The 20,526-nt window shown below is 40.4% G+C and overlaps 1 protein-coding gene and 1 long non-coding RNA gene across 12 annotated transcripts in view; one reads left to right on the top strand and one right to left on the bottom strand.

Annotated features, from left to right (window-relative positions):
* Positions 1-239: 239 nt before the first annotated feature.
* On the bottom strand, positions 240-19,326 carry WEE1 (WEE1 G2 checkpoint kinase). 5 transcript variants are annotated; one of them, XR_007404507.1, is made up of 13 exons: positions 18,519-19,326; positions 16,861-17,066; positions 16,253-16,316; positions 15,892-16,064; positions 15,291-15,412; positions 10,989-11,135; positions 7,755-7,850; positions 7,576-7,661; positions 6,325-6,495; positions 6,083-6,228; positions 4,655-4,743; positions 1,366-1,496; positions 240-471 (listed from the first exon to the last, which is right to left on the bottom strand). XR_007404507.1 is itself a non-coding variant. In XM_025459449.3 (12 exons), the coding sequence occupies exons 1-12, from the start codon at positions 19,095-19,097 to the stop codon at positions 353-355; spliced, it is 1,998 nt and encodes a 665-aa protein (XP_025315234.1). In that variant the 5' UTR covers positions 19,098-19,326; the 3' UTR covers positions 240-352. The 5 variants fall into 5 exon arrangements, 4 of the variants coding, with proteins under 4 accessions (XP_025315234.1, XP_048954727.1, XP_025315236.1 ...); XM_025459449.3 differs by lacking the exon at positions 1,366-1,496; XM_025459451.3 differs by lacking the exon at positions 240-471 and having other exon boundaries at positions 990-1,496.
* LOC112667610 (uncharacterized) overlaps positions 19,311-20,526 on the top strand; it is a 35,117-nt gene continuing 33,901 nt past the window's right edge. For 3 of the 7 annotated variants that reach the window (XR_007404508.1, XR_007404514.1, XR_007404509.1), the window contains exon 1: positions 20,289-20,418. This is a non-coding gene — a long non-coding RNA (uncharacterized LOC112667610). Of the gene's footprint in view, positions 20,419-20,526 lie in introns of all 7 variants that reach the window. The other 4 variants (XR_007404513.1, XR_007404512.1, XR_007404511.1 and 1 more) reach the window with 4 other exon arrangements.

Below are 20,526 nucleotides of genomic sequence, written 5' to 3'. Positions count from 1 at the left end.
ATTGGAATTTTGGCTTTCCTACTTACCAAAGTGAGTTCCTAAGGTATATAACTTACCTCAACCTCTATAGTCTCATCTGCGAAAAGGTGACCCCTCTCTCGATAATCATTCTAAATGGAGTCGTTGTACACTGAACCTGCACTTCCCATTGGCATAATGGATCGGTAGGCATAAATTGGAATTCCAGGCTTGGTACCCATTTCAAATCATAAGAATGTCAAAACTCAAAACAAGTAAGATGTTCTTTAAAATATTTATTAACCATATAAAACTATACAATATGAACTATCATATAAATGTTCCTTGAGGTATTTTTCTTCATGGGCTGGACTGGCCGAGGTTTCTTAGACTCTTAGTTTAATGAAGTTTGGACAGAACATACCATCTTTTCCTGGTAAATCTTCCTAGAGCATACATAGATATTTTTCCTTATTCCAGAGACCTTTGAACTGCATTGAAAATTAGGGTCATCTGCCACAAAGAAAAAAAAAGTTCAATGATGTTCAGATGAATGCTTCTCAAAGGTTTTAAAAGCTAAGTGTTGGGAAAGGGGCAGTTTCAATGATGTCTTACTCCTCTTTTCTTACAAAAATCTACCTGGCTGAGCTGCTGAGAAATTTCTAACAAAACAACCAAGTTTGTAGGAAAAACTTCAAGATCCACTCACTCTGCAATGTCAAATCAGTTGCAGTAATGCTTTTTACAGTTATACAAATGCCTCAAAATACTGAATGAGTAAGTTTCTTCCAAATTCCCAGTTCCTAGGATGCCTGGGTGGCTCGGCGGTTGAGCGCCTGCCTTCAGCTCATGGGATCGAGTCTCGCATTGGGCTCCCAGCGTGAAGTCTGCTTCTCCTCCCTCTGTCTATGTCTCTGCCTCTCTGTGTCTCTCATGAATAAATAAAAATCTTAAAAAAAAATTCCTAGTTTCAGGCTTAAGATTTTTCAATATCCAAAACACATCCAAAATTCCTTTTTGATCCATCCTCCTTGTTGATTTTTTTTTTTTAAGATTTTATGTATTTATTCATGAGAGACACACAGAGAGGCAGAGGGAGAAGAGAGAGAAGCAGGCTCCATGCAGGGAGTCTGATGTGGGACTTGATCCCAGGTCTCCAGGATAACACCCTGGGCCTGAAGGCAGTGGCGCTAAACTGCTGAGCCACTCGGGCTGCCCGATTGCTTTTAATTTTTGCCTTTAAAATTTTTACTTTTTATAAAAAAGTTTAAAAATACTTTAGGGATGCAACCATTTATTTGATCTGTTGGCTAAAGTCAGGGAGATGCTTTGTGATGAATTTGGGTGGAAGAAAACTAATCAGGATGCTTGCTACTTTAAGAATTGGGAGACAGCTGAAAGCATTACCCAAATCCAGCTGTTAGCAATATTTTAAATGCCATTATTTCTTGACCTCTGGAACAGAGTGAAAACGAAAGCTTCAGAAGTGGCTCTTCAAAAGACATTAGCTCCTAGCTAAAGGAGGCTGTTTTGGATTCCTGCCAAGTTAAAGATAAGGCAGCAATTTCATTTGCGGTCACATGCAATGCGATTCCTCCTACCTGCCTGCGTAGTCCGTATTTAAAATTTTTCTCCCTTACTAAAGTCTGCTTTCCAAAACTTTATAGTTGTATCAGTGTTAGATGTCTCAAACAAGAATAGGCCCCTGGATCTTAGTTAACTTTCCTGGAAAATTCTTCAATGCTTCCGTATTAGCATTTGTAGCTTCCTCCTGATGTTATGCTAACAAGTTTTCATTCTATCATATAAAAACAATAACTGTTCAGTGTGCAGTGCTCCTATCTAATGAAATCCCTATTCTATAGTGTCCATGCACAGGGGTCCTGGCTCAGGCCTTCTTTCCTCTTACCCTGTCAGTACAATGGCTTTGAAACCAGTCTAAATGTAATTCCCTGGATCTACTTACTGCTCTACCACCAGCATCTCCCCAAGCTATGTAACTGTCCTTTGAGCTATCACTCTTCTTGTAGAATCCCTTCAACATAGCACTTATCACATTTTATTGTCATTTTTAGGTTTACATGGGTCTCATCTATTTTATCCTGAAACTAAGGGGCAAAGACTGTTTATTACAGATCTTGGTTCTACCAGTTAGCACATAGAAGTCACTCAACCTAAGTATCCTGTGAATATGAGCCCAACCCTCCTATCAGCTTTTAGATGGCTTAAAAATTCCTTCTTAGAAGACCAGATTTTTTTCCTAATCTAATATTTAAAAAAAATTTTTTTTTAAATCTAATATTCTTAAATATGTGAAAAATCTACTGCCAAGTATCAACTTGAAAAACACTCGTTTTTCTTTGAAGCTAGAGCACTAGAAAAATGCACCTTAATGACTTTGAATGACCTTAACGTACACCAATTATACTTTTTATAATTTTGTCTAGTGACTACTGAAATGTGTTACCTACTCCAGCCTCTGCAGCTTTTTTTCTCTCACCCATACCTATCACCTTTTTCTTTTTCTATCACCTTTTTTATCTAATTTACCTGTCTGCACTAATTCCTCTCACACCTCTAAAATGTGCTTTTTAACATGCCATAGGCTTAAAAGCTAAAGTAATTAAGCTTATTAGGAATGTTTATAGTTGGAAGAAATAGACCCTAATCAACAGAAATTAAGTACCCATGATCAAAAAGCACAAGAATCTTGCGAAATCCTTTTTCTTTTCGTGGGGAAGGAGGGGAACATCCATTTTTAAAGTTCTACGGCCTTTGCATCTTATTCTGGATCTAATCTACATCAGGAAAAGATGTCACATAGAATTAGCACTGTTTATCACTTAAATTTGGACTCTCAATTCTTAAAAAAATCAAGCCTAGTTGAGTTACAACTTTAAAGCTTTTGTGTGACTCAGCTCAAATTAGAAAGTTGAGTCATTATACCACCTCATAATCTAAAGCTATTTTATTTATTTATTTATTTTTAATTTATTTATGATAGTCACAGAGAGAGAGAGGCAGAGACACAGGCAGAGGGAGAAGCAGGCTCCATGTACCGGGAGCCTGACGTGGGATTCGATCCCGGGTCTCCAGGATCGTGCCCTGGGCCAAAGGCAGGCGCTAAACCGCTGCGCCACCCAGGGATCCCTAAAGCTATTTTAAATTGCATTACACTACTTTTCTAGCAGGTCAAATGCATAATATGCAATGTAATGTACAAATATTAAATACTTATAGTCAAAAAACATTTGATGGACAAATTTTTCTCCAATAACAAAATATAACTGATGTAGACTAAAACTTATCATTAAATAATGTTTCATATTCTGTGGAAAAATGTGCCCTTTTTCAGTACTTTATATATATTATACTCTAAGTGTTAAAGTGTAGTGATACTAGAGATAAAATAGTAGAATACAGGCATTACAAAGATTTAGACAATTAAGGTAAGCTCAGAGTGACTTTTAATATGCCAATCAATGTTAATAAAACACAAGTCAAACAGACAAGTGCAAACGTGTTTTAAACCAAAATTAATAGGAAAACAAACAATAGACAAATTCTACTGTTGTTTTTTGCAATGTCTGGTTAGCCAGTATTATTAATCAAATGGCTTATCACTGAATAAACATATTTTGTGAAAAGCTTGGAATAGTCAGAAGTCATTCTGGCATTTCAAACAGCTATGTACACTATCACCAAGATTAGTTTATATACACAAATATCGAAGAGAATCCGGGCAAAACATTTAAAAACAGACTAACAATACAATCAAGTACAAAACTTGGGTAGGAGGAGAGAACATTTTTAAAAAAAGAGTCAGGGAAGGGCATTATCAGGAGAAATTACAAAACCAGTAATAATTATACTACATTAATACAGCAATCCAAAAGGGAAAAAAAGGTGCATTACTCCAATGCACTAGCTTCAAAGTTCAAAGGAAAAAAAAAGGCAAATAGCTGCTTGTCATCAAGAGCAGCTATATATTTCACATAATTGTTTTCCAAAAAGCCTATTAACAACAATGATTGTTTAATGCTACAATTTTACAGCAAAGACAAAACTAAAATAGCAGCAAATTCACAAGGCAATACTTCCACAGAATTATTATTCCATGGTTCATGCAATGCCTACAAAGTGCTCCCAGTTGGATATACAAGTATAATTCACAATTAAAAAAAAAAAGAAATATAAGATTGACACACAGGTACATTGAAGGCTGAGTAGTAGAGTCTCTTAGCATTTCCCTTTTCAAAGGGAGAATATGTTTGTAATAAAGCCCTTGAGTCCCTTTACAGGTCACTACAGGGAAAGACACCCTTTATTACAATGCAACAGCAAACTATAAGCAGCACACCACCACAGTGGTTAACCCTGGAAAGGCTGGTGTAACATCCAAACAGTGACTGACATCCTACAAACGACAGACTGTTAAGACTAGATGAAAGCCTGATATAGCACTGGTCAAAATACAGCTTTCAACTGTAATTCACAAATAAAGTCCTAAAAGGTATTCAGTTAAACTACTGACACCGATTGAGAAAGTAATTGCAAACTGGATTCTAGCAGTGATTTCAACCTAGCTTCCTCTTGTCACAGTTTTTTGGGGGAGGTGGGAAATGAGTAGTTCAGTATATGGTAAGGCTGACAGAACGGTTCATTTTCTTTCCAATAAGTCGAGATGTTCTATTACTCTGGGTGGTGGACCTAGTGGTCATCCGATCAGTGAAGAGTGCTCTTTCCTCAGCTGCAGCTTTTGCCATCTGGGCTTTCTTGAGTTCTCTAAGAACATAAAAATAGGAAACAAGACTTTTCACCTATTGTATTAATCCTAGGAAGGGATCCTAAGAGGCCAAACACAAACTGTATTGTCAACTTGGGAGATCTTAGCAGGCCATCGTTATTCAAAGACACAATCGAGGAAAAAAATTACAGTATGAAACTTTAGCTTGTGCTCAAACAACTTAAATTTATAAAATGATTTTATTTTGTGCTCTCAGAATTAAAATATCATATATACTTGGATATAAGTAATAAGGATGCTAGTAATGACTTTGAATTATAATAAATAATTTCAAACAGAACTCTAATTTGTACTGTGAAAATATTTACATGACAGAGATGAAAGGAAAGTTCTACTTTCTATTTCTATGAACACTGGTGGCTAGCAAACTCATGGCAAATAAATCTTATATTGCAAGTCAGTTCTGATTAGGTTACAATCAGCAATAAAGCAAATGAATTAGAATTATTCCAAACATTTTTCTGAAAATATCAAAGGTCATTCAGATAAAATAGGAGACTCATCTACTAAGTTAATTGATGTTAATTTTCATCCTTCCAGGCAGTCCTGGTGGCTCAGCGGTTTAGTGCTGCCTTTGGCCCAGGGCGTGATCCTGGGGCCCCGGGATTGAGTCCCACATCAGGCTCCCTTGCAATGGAGCCTGCTTCTCCCTCTGCCTGTCTCTGCCTCTCTCTCTCTGTGTCTTTCATGATTAAATAAATAAAAATATTTTAAAAAGTTTTTTTCATCCATAAAAATAAATAGAAAGAATGAAGGAAAATGTAAAATTTTTTTTTTTTTTTTTTTTTTTTGGAAAATGTAAAATTTATGGTGAGAGTTTAGGGGGGAAAAACCTTATACAGGCTCACTCTGCTTTTGCTACAATTTAGGGATTGAGGATTAATAACACTTGCAAATACATGCTAATCTTTTTTTTTTCTTCTTAAAGATTTCATTTATTTATTCATAGAGACAGAGACACAGGCAGAGACACAGGCAGAGGGAGAAGCAGGCATCATACAGAGAGCCTAATGTGGGACTCAATCCAGGGTCTCCAGGATCACTCCACTCCCTGGGCTGCAGGCGGCGCCAAACCGCTACGCCACCGAGGCTGCCCAAATACATGCTAGTCTTAAAAAATTTTAAGTCCATAATTTCGAAGTTTAGGAACAACACAAATTAATAGGTCACACATACTAACTTAAGGCAGAAATCCCCAAATTTTAACTGTACAATATAGCAAACCACTACTGCCTTCACTGACAGAAAACCTAAATCTCTAAAATTTGAGAATGAAAATGAGAAAGTTAAAAAACATTCCAAAAAACCCTCACTTACTTCTGCAAAAGTGAATTTTTGAATTTTTCAGCGTTCAATTCTATTCGTAATTGTTCTGCACTTTTTCTAGAAGCAGACAGCAATACCGAATGCTTTACCAGTGCCATTGCTGATGGTCTTCTCTCTGGATCTGGATGAATCATAACCTTAGAAAGAGAAGTAAAATTAAGGTAAAGACATATAATTTAATAACATATAAAACCATGTGAATAAAAAGTGCTTCATATACAAACAATGCTCACTTTTAGCAACTCTGTAAATTCTTGGGAAAGCACTTGGGGAATTCGAGGTAATCTACCCTGTCTGATTTCATGCCATTGGTCTCCATTTCTCGGAAGAGGTTCAGCACCAGCAGCACACACCACTGTGAGGGCAAGGGCAAAAATATCCGCTTTTGGCAGATGAGTATAGTTCTGTAAAAATTAAAAAAAAAAATTTTAAGGTAATATAAAAATGGCCAAAATAAAATAAAATTACACTTTAGTGATGACTGGTGAGAAATAAGACTAAATTAAAACATCCAATGCCACATTTAACTCTTAAGACCTATTCAGATAGTAAATTAAATTTGAGGAGCTTTTTAAAACCACAAATACATACATACTCTGGGAGTGGTAAATACATTTCTAAAAATAAATACCTTCTCCTTTTCACTAGTCCAATTCAACTCTTAGAAAAAACTCCTATTCTTTTGGGAGTATTCCTATGAATACAGGAAACATACGTTGACAAATTACAAATACATGTACACATATAAAAAGAACAATGGGATCATGCAATTTATTTGTTCTACTTATTCTACTTCCATTCAAAACTTTTATCAAGGGATCCCTGGGTGGCGCAGCGGTTTAGCGCCTGCCTTTGGCCCAGGGCGCGATCCTGGGAGACCCGGGATCAAATCCCACGTCGGGCTCCCTGCATGGAGCCTGCTTCTCCCTCTGCCTATGTCTCTGCCTCTCTCTCTCTCTGTGTGACTATCATAAATAAATAAAATTAAAAATAAAACAAAACAAAACTTTTATCAAGAGATATTATTCTGTCACATTTTTTTGGTCACACTTTTTCAAACAGTACTATTAACTATACGCTGTAATTTATTTAATCGTTCCTTTATTGCTGGACACTTATGTACATCGTTCTCTATATTTGTATATGAACATTCTGTGGGAGAAACTCCTACATAAATGGAAATTCTGGGTCAAAGGTTTAGCATTTTAAAATGCTGATACAAATACTTTGATCTCCTAAGAGGCTATGCCAATTTACAGTTCCACCAGTAGTGTATAAGAACTTCTTTTATAACTCCACTATTGTTGAATACTGTAAATCCTTGCCTTGACTGAATTTTGCTAGATTAAATATCCCCAGCTCATGGGTTAGGCTTTCTTTACCAGTTTACTAGTTATTAGCTTAAAATTTTAATATGTCTGCATTGTTACCTTATTAACAAAATAAATAAAGCAAACAGCATTATTATTAAAGGAAAAAACTACCTCCTGTAAAACTTCATTTGCAAGAAAACGGCTATCACCCTCTTCAACTTGTGGACTAGAGATTCTTGTTACATGTCCAAGATCACCTACAAATATTGGAAAAAAAAAATAGAGTCAAGAGTTAAACAGCCTCTTATACTTTAGTTTAAGGCAATAATCTGGTTATCTTTCTTTCTTACCTATTTTAAACATAACTTTGTTGGATGCCCAGTCATCTTCATCTCCTTCTTCAGAGGCAGCATTTGGGATTGAGGTTCGAGATATGAAAATATTACCTGTCAAACAGTTATTTATGTAAGCTGCACTAACAATTAATAGTGTAACCAAAATTCATAAACAAGGTCATACATCAGAATCATCCCAAAAGCTGTCAAACATAGATTCTCATATATTCTACTTCAAAACCCAATGAGAATAAGAATCTCAGGGGATAGGAAATGGTATTGTATTTTCTAAGGAACATATGTTCTGGCCTAGTGCTGATCTTTGAACACTTGGAAACTACTTCATTAGACCCTTGTCATCCACACATTGATCTTTGGTTTTAACTACATAGAAATAATACAAAAGGTAGTAACATAGTAATTAGTCTGTGATGCTTCCAAAACATGAATTTTAACCTAATGCTACAGGATGGTATGAAAAATACAAGTAATTGAACTTTTGAGTTTGGCTGACCATACAGAATTTACATCCCAATGTGGCTTTGTGGTTCACATCTCTGCTGTACACACACTTTTCTTCTTCAAATTCAGGTAAGTTCATGATTAATGTGAGTCTCAGCAACTGATTTCATTTTAATAGTTTTACCAATGTAATACTGAGTTTATAAATGTTACATTCATCTTTCCAGTAACACTTTATTGGGGATCCCTGGGTGGCTCAGTGGTTTGGCACCTGCCTTCGGCCCAGGGCGTGATCCTGGAGTCCTGAGATCGAGTCCCACATCAGTTTCCCTGCATGGAGCCTGCTTCTCCCTCTGCCTATGTCTCTGCCTCTCTCTTTTTCTCTCTCTCTGTGTATCTCATGAATAAATAAATCTTTAAAAAAAATTTATTAATAAGGACACTTTATTTTAGGATGGTATTTGTAAATTTGAAATTTTAAAACTTCACATGCCTTAATATTTCAACTTTTGTACTTCTAAGGGTCTACTATTATGTTTGTCTTATACTTAATACAAGATATGAGGGAGTATAGGCAAACTTTACTAATTCCTATTTATTGCCATCAGTCCAAATATTATTTTTCCCCTTTGACTATAAAAATTTCAGTGAGTTATTGACATACAGAGAAGAAATTCTTCATATAACTTAGAGGATTAAAATAAGTTGTATGAAATGAATATGAATTAAAATTCTCATGAATCACATTTTCATAGACCAAAAAAAAAAAAACCAAAACACACACACACAAAAAAAACACAAAAACCCTTCATTAAATTCAACTTAAAACCCCTAGCCTAAAATTCATACTTGAATTCATCAATCTATTAGTCTTAACTTCCAGTCTTTGGGAAACTAGGGGGAGGAAAAGGAATAAGATAAATGATGCAAGGGAGCAATCAGTCAAATCCAGAAGAAAGGACATCTTATAAAACAAAGTTTAGGGAAAAAAAAAACAAAAACAAAGTTTAGGGCAGTCCGGGGGCGGGGGGGCTCAGCGGTTTAGCACCGCCTTCAGCCCAGGATATGATCCTGGAGACCCCGGGATCAAGTCCCATGCCGGACTCCCTGCATGGAGCCTGCTTCCCCCTCTGCCTGTGTCTCTGCCTCTCTGTCTCTCATGAATAAATGAATGAAATCTTTAAACAACAACAAAAACAACAAAGTCTATACTAGTATATTTTTTTAGGGATCCCTGGGTGGCGCAGCGGTTTAGCGCCTGCCTTTGACCCAGGGCGCCATCCTGGAGACCCGGGATTGAATTCCACGTCGGGCTCCCGGTGCATGGAGCCTGCTTCTCCCTCTGCCTGTGTCTCTGCCTCTCTGTGTGTGTGTGACTATCATAAATAAATAAAAATTAAAAAAAAAAAGATTAAAAAAAATAAAAAAATAAAGTAGGGGAAGGGTAGAATCTTAAAAAAGAAAAAAAAAGGATAGAGGGAGATGGGATGCACGGTTCTGAAATGGAACTAGTTTGGACAAGTCAACCATTAAGGACTTGGGTCACCTGGGAAAAATTTTAATATGATCTGGGTATTAGAAGAGATGAAAATTTACTAAAATAAAAAGGTAAAGTTGATTTATAACAAGTTTTTTTTTTAATTTTTAAAAGATTTTATTTATTTATTCATGAGAGACACAGAGAGAGAGGCAGAGACACAGGCACAGAAAGAAGCAGGCTCCATGCAGGGAGCCCGATGTAGGACATGATCCCGGGTCTCCAGGATCACGCCCTGGGCTGAAGGCAGACGCTCAACCACTGAGCCACCCAGGCATCCCACAAGTTTTAAAATAGTGTACTTAGGGGCACCTGGGTGGCTCAGTAGTTGAGTCACTGCCTTTGGCTCAGGTTGTGATCCTGGGGTCCTGGGATCGAGTCCCACATCAGGTTCCCTGCAGGGAGCCTGCCTCTCCTCCTGTCTAGGTCTCTGCCTCTCATGAATAAATAAATAAAATCTTTATGAATGAATGAATGAATGTGTATATGATGAGGTTATTTTTTTTTAATTTTGTTTATTTATTCATAGAGACACAGAGAGAGCGAGAGAGGCAGAGACACAGGCAGAGGGAGAAGCAGGCTCCCTACAGGAAGCCCGACGTGGGACTTGATCCTGGGGCTCCAGGATCACACCCCAGGCTGCAGGCGGCGCCAAACCGCTGTGCCACCGGGGCTGCCCTGATGAGGTTATTTTAATAAAATGAGAGGAATTTACATGAAGATGTTACTGCAGCATTTACTTGCACCCGTTTTTTAAATGCAAGATAATACACTGCATGTGCTGTTTTCTGAATAATACGGTAACACTTTCATGGTATATAAGCTAGAAATTCCATGTCTGCATAGCACTTAAACTTCCAAAAATGTTTTCACATATCTCATTTTATTCTAACAACCCTGTTAGCAGCACGAGCAATATTTTGTTGTTATGGTTCTATAGCCTAGCAAAAGAGAAGGGCTTTAAACAACAGGTTCTTAGTCTCTCCATCAGAGTCTCGCTTTGTGACTATGTGGTTCCCATAAAATGCAGCAGATTTTTCCAACTTTTAATAAAAATGAGTTGGTTGTCTCAACTATTTTGGAGAGAAGAAATAAACAGAAATAATAAACCAATATCAATATCTGGCTCAAAGGTCTTTTAAAACTAACAATGATAAAAGTAGGATGTATGTTTTCCTATTGTTTTAATAAAATCATTTTATTCTCTATTAACACTAAAGAACACAGATCAGAGAATTTTTAATACTTACTAGGCTTTATATCCATATGAACCAAAGACATTGAATGGATATACCTCAAGCCCCGGCCAACTTGCAAAAGGAGATCCTTCAACTCTGCTTCTGTAAAGTAACTCATGCTTCTATAGTTTTCACTTATGGCATCCGCTAAACTTCCACCTAACAAACATGGGAAAAATTAGCAATTTCTTCTTCCTAAGATCTTATTTCTCTTCCATCTTTACTCAATGGCCACAAACTCAACAAAGAAAGTAACATTTTATACGACCTACTCTGTTCTTCATGCTTATGAAATCAAAATTTTATTTATTCTTTCAATAGGTAATATACTCATATGGATACAAAATATAGTGTAAAGTCTCTGCTTCATCCACACACCCCAGCACACTACCTGGTTCTTTTTCCCAGAATAATCCAACCTTATTGGTTTCTTATATATTCTTTTCAACTCCTTTTTATACAAATGATAGCATATTTTCATTATCTCGAAGATCATTCTTTACTAATATACATAGACTGCCTTGTTCTCTTGTGTCTCTACAGAATTCCATTTATAATTGAATGGTGATACATTAACCAATCTCTTAATTGATGAGCATTTTAAAATAATTTCTTTTTTTTTTTGAGTTAAAATAATTTCTAAGCCTTTGCTACAACATACTATAATACAAGGAATAACTGTACACTGGTCATTTCACACATATTTAACATGTATCTCATAAAAACAATTGCTGGTTTAAAGGGCATATACAGGTGTGCCTGGGTGGTACTTGGTTGAGTGTCTGACTCTTGGTTTCACTCAGGTCATGATCTTGGGGTCGTGGGATCTAGCCCTTCTTCCTCAGGCCATGCTCAGTGCACAGTCTGCTTGTCCCTCTCCCTCTGGTTCCTCTCCACAACCCCTCCTCTCTCATGTTCATGCACGCAAATAAATAAAATCTTATTTTTTTAAAAAATAAAGGATATGTACAGTTATAAAACAATACTAATATGTGGCTCAAATATATGTGTGAAATACTATCTCATATATAGAATATATTTTTATAGCTGAGAGGGGGATTTCTCTATTCTACAAAATAGCTTAGGATTGGTATTCACACCATCAGTGCTAAAACTTCATTGCCTGTGAAAATTCACATAAAAGAAGTAACAGTGTATCCAGTTTCTGATTTCAAAATGGCTGGTACTTAAACTCTACTAGCACTCGCCTTATGTGAATATGAAGCTTTGGAAGACAAATCTGGGGCAATTTTACTTACATTTACACACACACACCCTGAGATAAGGCTGTACCAATTTATACTCCCATCATTAATGTATGAGAGTAACTGTTTTCTCACATCTTGGCAACAGTGTATGAATTTTACAGATAAAAGCCAGTATCTTAGTATAGTTTTAACTTACACTACTTTTAGTAAGAGAATAAAACCTGCTTTTATAGGATCAAACCAACAAACTCTTTTGTTTATACTTTAAAAAATGAGTTTATACTTTATAAGTTTTATTAAAAACATTATAAATTTATAACTTATCTCAGAGGAAAAGAGGAGTTATGTAAAACAAAACAAAACAAAAATCAAAAACTAAAATAAACCACTTCTGTTTAAAGCTTAGTTAGGGATAATGAAATCAGAGCCAGAGTAATAAAATCAGGAAGGTATACTGATACATACATATCAGGAAAGGAGGTACTACAATTTGAACAAGACTAAGGTAGCAAAATGTCCAACGTGTTTTAAAAATAAAAATAAATCACACACCTTGATATTTTAGGCTTAAATATGTTCTCCACACTTAACTTGTACAAATCTTGAACTGCAGGAAAAGAGAGGGCTCTAGAAGGGAGGTCAATAAACGGGCTTCAAGTCCTAGACCAAGTTTAATAAGATAGAATTCGGCTGCATTTTAGCGGGTCTACCAACTATAGCTAGGCCAGTTCCTTCTATTTCACTGCTGAAAGGAAAAGAGAGGTGAGAAGAGCAAGATCTGATATTTCAGGTTCTCTTCCATTATCCATCAAGATTTTCACACACTTGTTTACCAGGGGTAAAAATTTCAAGTCTATCACCAAACCAAGACAAAAGGCTTAAAATGCAAATGACTGTTTAAGATAATAAGGAAACTCAGTCACAATAAAGGATATCAGTTAATCACCATGTACAAATGAAATGTTAATAGAATCATTTCCCTGTGAAACTGTGGAAAAGAATCTGAAGATCAGGCCTATTGCTAGGACATTAAAAAATTTATGTGGAGAGAAGAATGGCAGCAAAAAGAAATAGAAGAGTTCACAAATCTATCTAGATAGACTCATTTCCTTTCATCCAAACAAAATAGACAACTAAGAGGTTCACACAGATTTTTTTTAAAGATCTGTAGATTCTTTAAATGTTCTATACCGTTCCAAAATAATAAACTGTTTAAAAATATAATTTTATAATCTAGCTTTATGACAAGACAAAGTTTTGTTTTGTTAGGACAAGGTCTTTATTAATCTGAGAGGGCAGCAAGTCAACTCACTCTTCCTTATCCCTCCAGGCCCAAGAATTTTCTCAAAATCATCTAAATTACACAACCACATATTTATTTGGTGGATTTTTAGAAATGTGTGATCCCTGGAGTGCTACTGAAATACTTAAGACCAGCTACATCAACCTCTCCCTAGGTGAGAGGGAGAAAGAAACTGAAATATGGCATCTAGCACATATGGAGTGGAAAAGACATGGTCAAATTGTCCTATATTAAGAGTAGTAAATGAAAAATGAAGGTTAAGAAACAGATTAGTCCACAGGGTCATGAGAGACAACTACATAAATATTCTGATGATATGAATAGAAACATTTCGAGAGACGTGTGAAACAAATTAGTAGCAACGCTATATGCTGAGCATCTTTCAAATACAGAGAATACAATAACTCAACAAAAAGGTGAGAACTGGATCTTTTACTTGTTTTGTTCAATGTTTTTAAATGCTGAAAACCTGAATCCACTACCTACACTACTTATTAATTCACAAGCTATGAGAAGGCTAGTCTTGTTGAAGGAAAAAATAATGAGAATCAAAAAACAAACAAACAAAACAAAACAAAACAAAAAAAGTAACACAAATCTTTGCTATCACTTCTCAACTGCCCACTAAATTCCAAATTCTCTAATATTCGTAGAAGATATACAGAAATGGAAATCCAGCATATATAAAGATTTACCTATTTAAGAACAGGTATTTACAAGAATCAGAATTGAGACTAGGGTTTTGATAAAGGTTTAATGAAAAAGAGGGGGAACCAAGCTCGTCCTTGAAGGACTTGTTGAAAGGTAAAGCTCTACAGAGGTCCAAAGTTGAACCTCCATGGATGCTTGTTTTGTTGGTTTTGGGGGGGAAGTGCGGGAGAGAGGCACAGCTAGAAAACTAAAAGCATAACTTAGTAGACAAGTCAGAGTAGATTCTGGTGGTAAACAAGGTTGGAAAAATGGGAATGAAAGCAGATTATAGAATACTTTGTAAACAAAAGGCTGAAGTTAGAACAATGGAGAGCCACTGTCACTATGAGTAACCAGTATCAGTTTTAACAGCACATAAAATGAAATGGAAAGGAAGGCTAGATGCACTGAACCTACCTTATTAACTGCTATACCCCAATACAGTGTGCTACATGCTAGAGATATCAAAATATACAAGGCAAGGCCATGATCCTTTCAAGATCAGTTTGACTAACAGGTACACAACTACTGTGCACAAGGGAGTAGGTTTTCAATCTTTACTTAGTATCCAAGTAGGGGATGCCTGCCTGAGTGGCTCAGTGGTTCAGCATCTGCCTTTGGCTCAGGTTGTGTTCCCAGGTCCTGGGATTGAGTCCAACATCAGGCTCCCTGTGGGGAGCCTGCTTCTCCCTCTGCCTCCGTCTCTGCCTCAATGTCTCTTATGAATAAATAAATATAATCTGGGCAGCCCTGGTGGCCCAGCGGTTTAGCGCCGCCTTCAGCCCGGGGTGTGATCCCAGAGACCCGGGATCAAGTCCCATGTTGGGCTCCCTGCACGGAGCCTGCTTCTCCCTCTGCCTGTCTCTCTCTCTCTCTCTCTGTCATAAATAAGTAAATAAAATCTTAAAAAACCAAATAAACAAACATCCAGGTAGGCAATGAACTTGAAACTCATGTTAGGCTTCTTGATCTTTGAATTTTTAAGAGATAAAAGAAAAAAAAAAAAAGAGATAAGAGACATAGAATTACAGCAGGATTTCAGATAAAAACTATTTCCTCAGTGTTCATTTTTTTAATTTCACAAGTTTATAAGAGAACCAACATATTACTCACCATTACAATATTCATTCTGTATAAGCATATGATCATCTTCTGCCCATGCAGAGAAATATCGAACTACGTGAGAATGCTGTCCAAGCACTGCATGGGCATATACTTCCCTCAAAGCGTTCTGCCTAGGAGAAATTTGACATTGATAGAATGGTAAACCATTTTTATTCAATCCTAAACTGAACTAATTTATCTGAAACTTCATAAGAGAAACTTGTCTTCTGTTATTTATTATTATGCTGAAGGATAACTTGCTTAAGAGAGAGGGGATTAAGACTCTACTAGATTTTTCTAAAAGTTTCCATTAAAGAACAATGTTAATTACAAAGAAGGAACTTTGCTAGTCCTAGGACTCAGGAAACTCCATTTTACTATGAATTCTTGGATGCTACCAGAAAAAAAGAAATTTAAGTCAGGCTCCAAAATCAGACTATTCATATAATTTTACCAAGTTCAGTAAGAATTAATGGCCCAAAATGAAAAGGATCTGATTAAATTATTATAGTTTCTCAAAAATGAGAAATTTCAGTGCTTGATTATGTGAAACATTGTTTGCAACACCATATGGAATAAAAGAGCAAAAGATAAAATTTTTAATACATACTCATCGACAGAGCCGGCCAATGGCTTTTTTGATCGCTTAATGGCATAAATGCATCCATCCAGCCTCTTCACACACTTAAACACAGAACCAAACTCTCCAGAGCCAATTTTCTCTAGCTCATGAAATTCTGTTGTATACCGTGACTTCATATTGCTTTCAGTAATTGTAATTCTCTGCAATAAAGTGTATCCATATACATAATACAAAGACATGAAGATGATTTTTTTGCCGATGATAGCACTATGTGTGAAATTTAAAAATCTTATATCTTAATGCATATTTAACATGTATATATGGTAACTTGTTAAGAAATAGAAAATGAAATTCAGAAACAATAAAGAGAAAATAATAAGCTAGTTACTTTAGCAGGTCTTGTTTCATCTTCTAACTCATAATCACTGGCTTCCATGTCTTCACCACAAGAACTGAAAAATATTATGTATGTTTCTATTAACAGATCTGATAGACACATCAACTAGCGATCCAAAACTTTATCTGATATACAGTGAAATTGTATTTTAATAAATAAAAACAGAAAAAATAAATAAGTAAAACGAATAAAAACAGACAAGCAAGCACATAATTTTATAATCATAAGATATAGCTCAGCTGATGGAAATGCTGTCCCTGCTGAAATAGGCTCATTAACAAGCCAACACAATCACACGTATCAAAATTAAAGTTTTTCTAAATCAACTCTGCCTGCCTTGTTTTTGACACCAGCAGATTTTCTACAAACTACTTAGGCTTTTTATTCCTTCCTTTTTCATACCGTTACTTTTCCATAGCTGATTACTTTCCACCCACCTTTCCTGGGAAGAGGGTGCTAGTTAACAAAAAAAAAAAAAAAAAAAAAAAAAATTCAAAGCATAAACTTCCAAGTCATTCAGATAAAATTAAAGTTTGATAAGTACCACAAACCAATCTTGGGTGACTGGGGACCAAACTGTGGAATACTAAATAACTTACTCATTCCAGTGTGTTCGTTTTCTTCTACGACACTGTCCTGAGGAATGAAGTAACACAGAATCTGGGGTAAAAGGATTAATATTCACTTGAGGCGTCTGTCGCATGTCAAATTCCCTTTTTCCTGATTTTTCTGTATCCATGAATAAAGAACCACCTCGGAGTTTAACAGAGCTGGAATCGATTCCTCGAGCTTTGGAGAGTAAACTCTAGGTCAGGAAAAATAAAATTTTTAGTCTCTAAATCCTGTAGACAGCCTTCTCAACCCAACCTTCAACAAGCCTTTCACATGTCTGATAGTGTGGATTAAAGCAACACACAAGCTTCTGTCACATCTGAAGCAAAATAAACCCTGGTTAACTTCAGCAGTCTGAAAGGTGGATACTAACAACTTTTCCTGAAAAAGACTGCCACATAAAATAAGTCTCCGACCCTAAAAAAGAGTAGGAATGCAGACTAAAATTAAGTTTATTCTGCAGTCTAAAAGTTAACAAAACCTCTCATTCCATCTAAAAATAGAAAGCAGTCAAGGATCCCAATAAAAGCTCCCTTCCCCCCTTCCAAATAGGGCTTTGAAAACCACCTCCGCCGGACTCCTCCCCTCACATTCAGAGGGATCATGCCTTGGGCAAGTCCCTGATAAACAGTAACGCTCAAAAACTACTTCTTCCTGAGGTTTACGACCAAAGGCACTGCAAGGGACTCAGAAAAGTACATTTTCCATATTAGTCTTATAAACGCGATACTGGTCTCAATGTCGTTGAAGGGTCCGTTTTAAAATCTGCTGTTACTTCCAATGTTCCAGAGGCAGTAATCTGCATATTCACTCGCTACTCAACAAACAAGTGCTGAACACCTTCATCATCACGATAGGTTATCAGCGATATGAAACCACAAGGGTCCAAGCAACCCCACCAATGCTGGCTTTTAACGGATGTCCCTAATCGCTACACTTAGGCTGGCCACACATAGGCACTGCAAACCGGTGTAAACAAACGCTTACCCAATAATAAATAGCATGTGCGGATAGAAGCTTAAACGCTACCCTGAATTAAGGAGTCTTTAGGACTGGAAATGCTTGGAAAGCCAGCCTTTTCTCCCAAGTCGAAGCGCACTCTCCCTCCATACCTCAAACTTAACCCCTTAAGGCCACATGACACGAAGCGATAAGCGCATGAAATTTCTTTTAACCCAACTCCTGCTTGCGCCGCCCAAATTACAGGGCCCATCACGGCGTTTAAAAGGCACCATATGGCTGCGGCGCTCGGGAGTGTCAGGTGGCCGGGCCAGCACCACTCCGACATCCTTCCAAACCACGTTATCAGGGCCACACTCCGGGCTGACACGGTCGGGAAGGCCCCGACTCGAGGGGCGTGAAATCATCAGCCACCTGGACGGCGCCGATCAGCCCCTTTGAAAGATGAAGAAGTTCCAGAAGAGGCCCATTGTTCAGTTACATAATCTTAACGGACAACTTCTGGGCAGGGCCAAAAAGAGGGGCTGCCAACTTTTTGTTGCGGCTCAGGGGAGCGAGTAGGGGTGCGGCAGGGCGGTTATGTAACCGAACCCGAGCAGCGGCGCGCTCGGCTCCCGGCGCCGCGGCCTTTTTAAATGGCTGGGCGGGCGCGGGCTCGCGGTGCCCCGGCCCCGCGTCCTCTCACCTTGGGCGTGTGCGGCGTGTCGAAGAGCCGCAGCTTGCGGAAGGTCTTGTGCGGCGGGGTGCCGGGGTGGTCCGGCAGCGGCGAGCAGGGGCCCTCGCTGGCCCTGCGCGCCCCGCAGCCGCGCGGGGACGCGTCCCCCGCGCCGCCGCAGCGCACCGGCGAGAACGAGCTGCCCAGAAAGTAGGCGGCTGCCGGCGACTTGACCGGCGACGAGGAGCCGAAGCCCTCCTCCTCCCACGAGTCGCCCTCGGCCCCGCCGCCCGGCGCGTCGGCGCCGGGACAGGCGCCCCGCAGCAACATGTCCTCCTCCAGCTCCCCGGGGCTGCCGGGGGCCGGGCCCGGCGAGCGGCGGCGCTCGGGCCCGGGCTCTGTGGGGCTACGCGCGGGCGGCAGCGGCGAGTCGGGCTCTTGGAAGGCCGAGTCCTCCCCCGTGCTGTGGCCGCTGCCCTCCTCCTCTTCCTCCTCCTCCTCCTCCTCACAGTCGCTGCAGGGCGAGAAGATCAGCTTCTGCCTCAAAGTGCAGGAAGCCCCGGGACGGCGGCGGGGCGGCGGCGGCTGTTGCCGGCTCAGGAAGCTCATCGCGCCCCTGGGGCCGGGGCCGAGGACCGGAGAGCCGGAGCCCGCGGAGTCCAGGACGCGGACGGCCCAGGGGGCGGGTCCGCCACGTGCGACTGGGCGCGCCGGGTCGCCGCGGCGGCGGACCTGCGCGGTGACGGGGTGCGGCTCCGGAGCGCTCGGGGCTGCGGGCGGCGGCGGCGGCGGCGGCGGCGGTGGCGGCAGCGGCGCGGCCTGTCCAGCAGAGGCGGGGCGGCCTGGGCACCGAGGCTGGGGTCTCCGCAGGTCCAGCCGCAGGTCCGGGCTCCGCAGGTTCGGGCTCCGCGGCTTCCCGCGACCGTTAACCACGTGAGGGCCTGACCCACCAATCCACGCCCAGCCTCGGGTTTGAAAAAAAAGGAGGGCGCGACGTAGGCCGCGGGGGAGGGATCAACTACGCGATTTTGGCGCGAACCCGCTGGCTCCGCCCCCCCCCCCCCCCTCGGCCGTTCGGGCGGGCGCGGCGCGGCGCCGCGGGCCTATGAGGGAGCCGGACTTCTGGGAGCCTAGCCCGGCGCCGCCCGGTCGGGGCCGGGCGGGGGAGCCGAGGCGGCCCTCTGGGAGGGGCGAAAGGTCCCGGGCTCGGCTAGGCCCAGCCGCACCCCGCCTGGAGGTGGCCCGCTCGCGGTCCCTCAGCGCTCCGGGGCCTGAGGTGGGACCTGGGAACTCCCGCGGCTCTCGCGCTCGGCCCCGGGAGTGCGGCCTGCGGCCGCCGCGTCCCCGTGGTGCGGGCGGCCGGGGCGTTGTGGGCGTGGCTGTGGGCAGTCTCGTTCCCCCGTAGAGGTTGGAGCCGGAAGTGGTGACTCGGGCCTCAGGAACTTTGCGAGCTGAGCCCGGGGCTTAGAGGCGACGCCGAGGTCAGCAAGGAGGCCGGCCCGGGAGGGCTCGAGGCGGGGACGGCGGCCGTGGGGAAGGCCTCCGGAGCCTCGGTTTCCCCCCAGGGTAGCTGCAGGGTCGGGTAGGCCCCCAGCGAGGCGAGCTTGCTTCCCCCAGGCCGTGGCCCCCTCGGCAGCCCACCCGAGACTCGTCCACCCGAGTAAACAGCAGCGGCCCCAGCGCGAAGCCCGAAGCCCGGGCCCTCCACGCCGCCGCGGTGTTTATATTTGTTTGCCAGCACGTGGGCAAGTGTTGGCAAAGGAGATTGGCCCACCTCACTGCAAACTTAAACGCAAGTTGAGAAAAAATACCTCCAGTACTTCGTCAAATTGTGATTTCGTCTGCCCTTTATCGTCGCACACACAAGTTTCTTGGAATTTTTCAGTTGTAAATAACCCCATCGCAAAAATTCTAACTTCTCGTGTGGTTGGTTTTTTTTTTTTTTTTTGGGGGGGGGGGTCTCTGTTGTTTGAGGACTGGGGGGGATTGATTTTTTTTTTTTTTTTAAGATAGACTCATAGAAGTGAGAATGATTGGG

The sequence above is a fragment of the Canis lupus genome, chromosome 21, assembly GCF_003254725.2.
Source record: "Canis lupus dingo isolate Sandy chromosome 21, ASM325472v2, whole genome shotgun sequence".
Classification (NCBI taxonomy): Eukaryota; Metazoa; Chordata; class Mammalia; order Carnivora; family Canidae; genus Canis; species Canis lupus.
The sequence above is the reverse complement of the archived record's forward strand: the minus strand, read 5'-3'. Positions and strand labels throughout refer to the sequence as shown.

Excerpts from the sequence above, each read along its gene's own strand:
- WEE1 (XM_025459449.3), bottom strand. The coding sequence starts at position 19,097 with ATGAGCTTCCTGAGCCGGCAACAGCCGCCGCCGCCCCGCCGCCGTCCC. Across the intron at positions 16,317-16,860 it reads AAACGAACACACTGGAATGA|TTCTTGTGGTGAAGACATGG; the intron begins GTAAGTTATTTA and ends AATATTTTTCAG. Across the intron at positions 15,413-15,891 it reads TTGGCCGGCTCTGTCGATGA|GCAGAACGCTTTGAGGGAAG; the intron begins GTATGTATTAAA and ends AATTTCTCCTAG.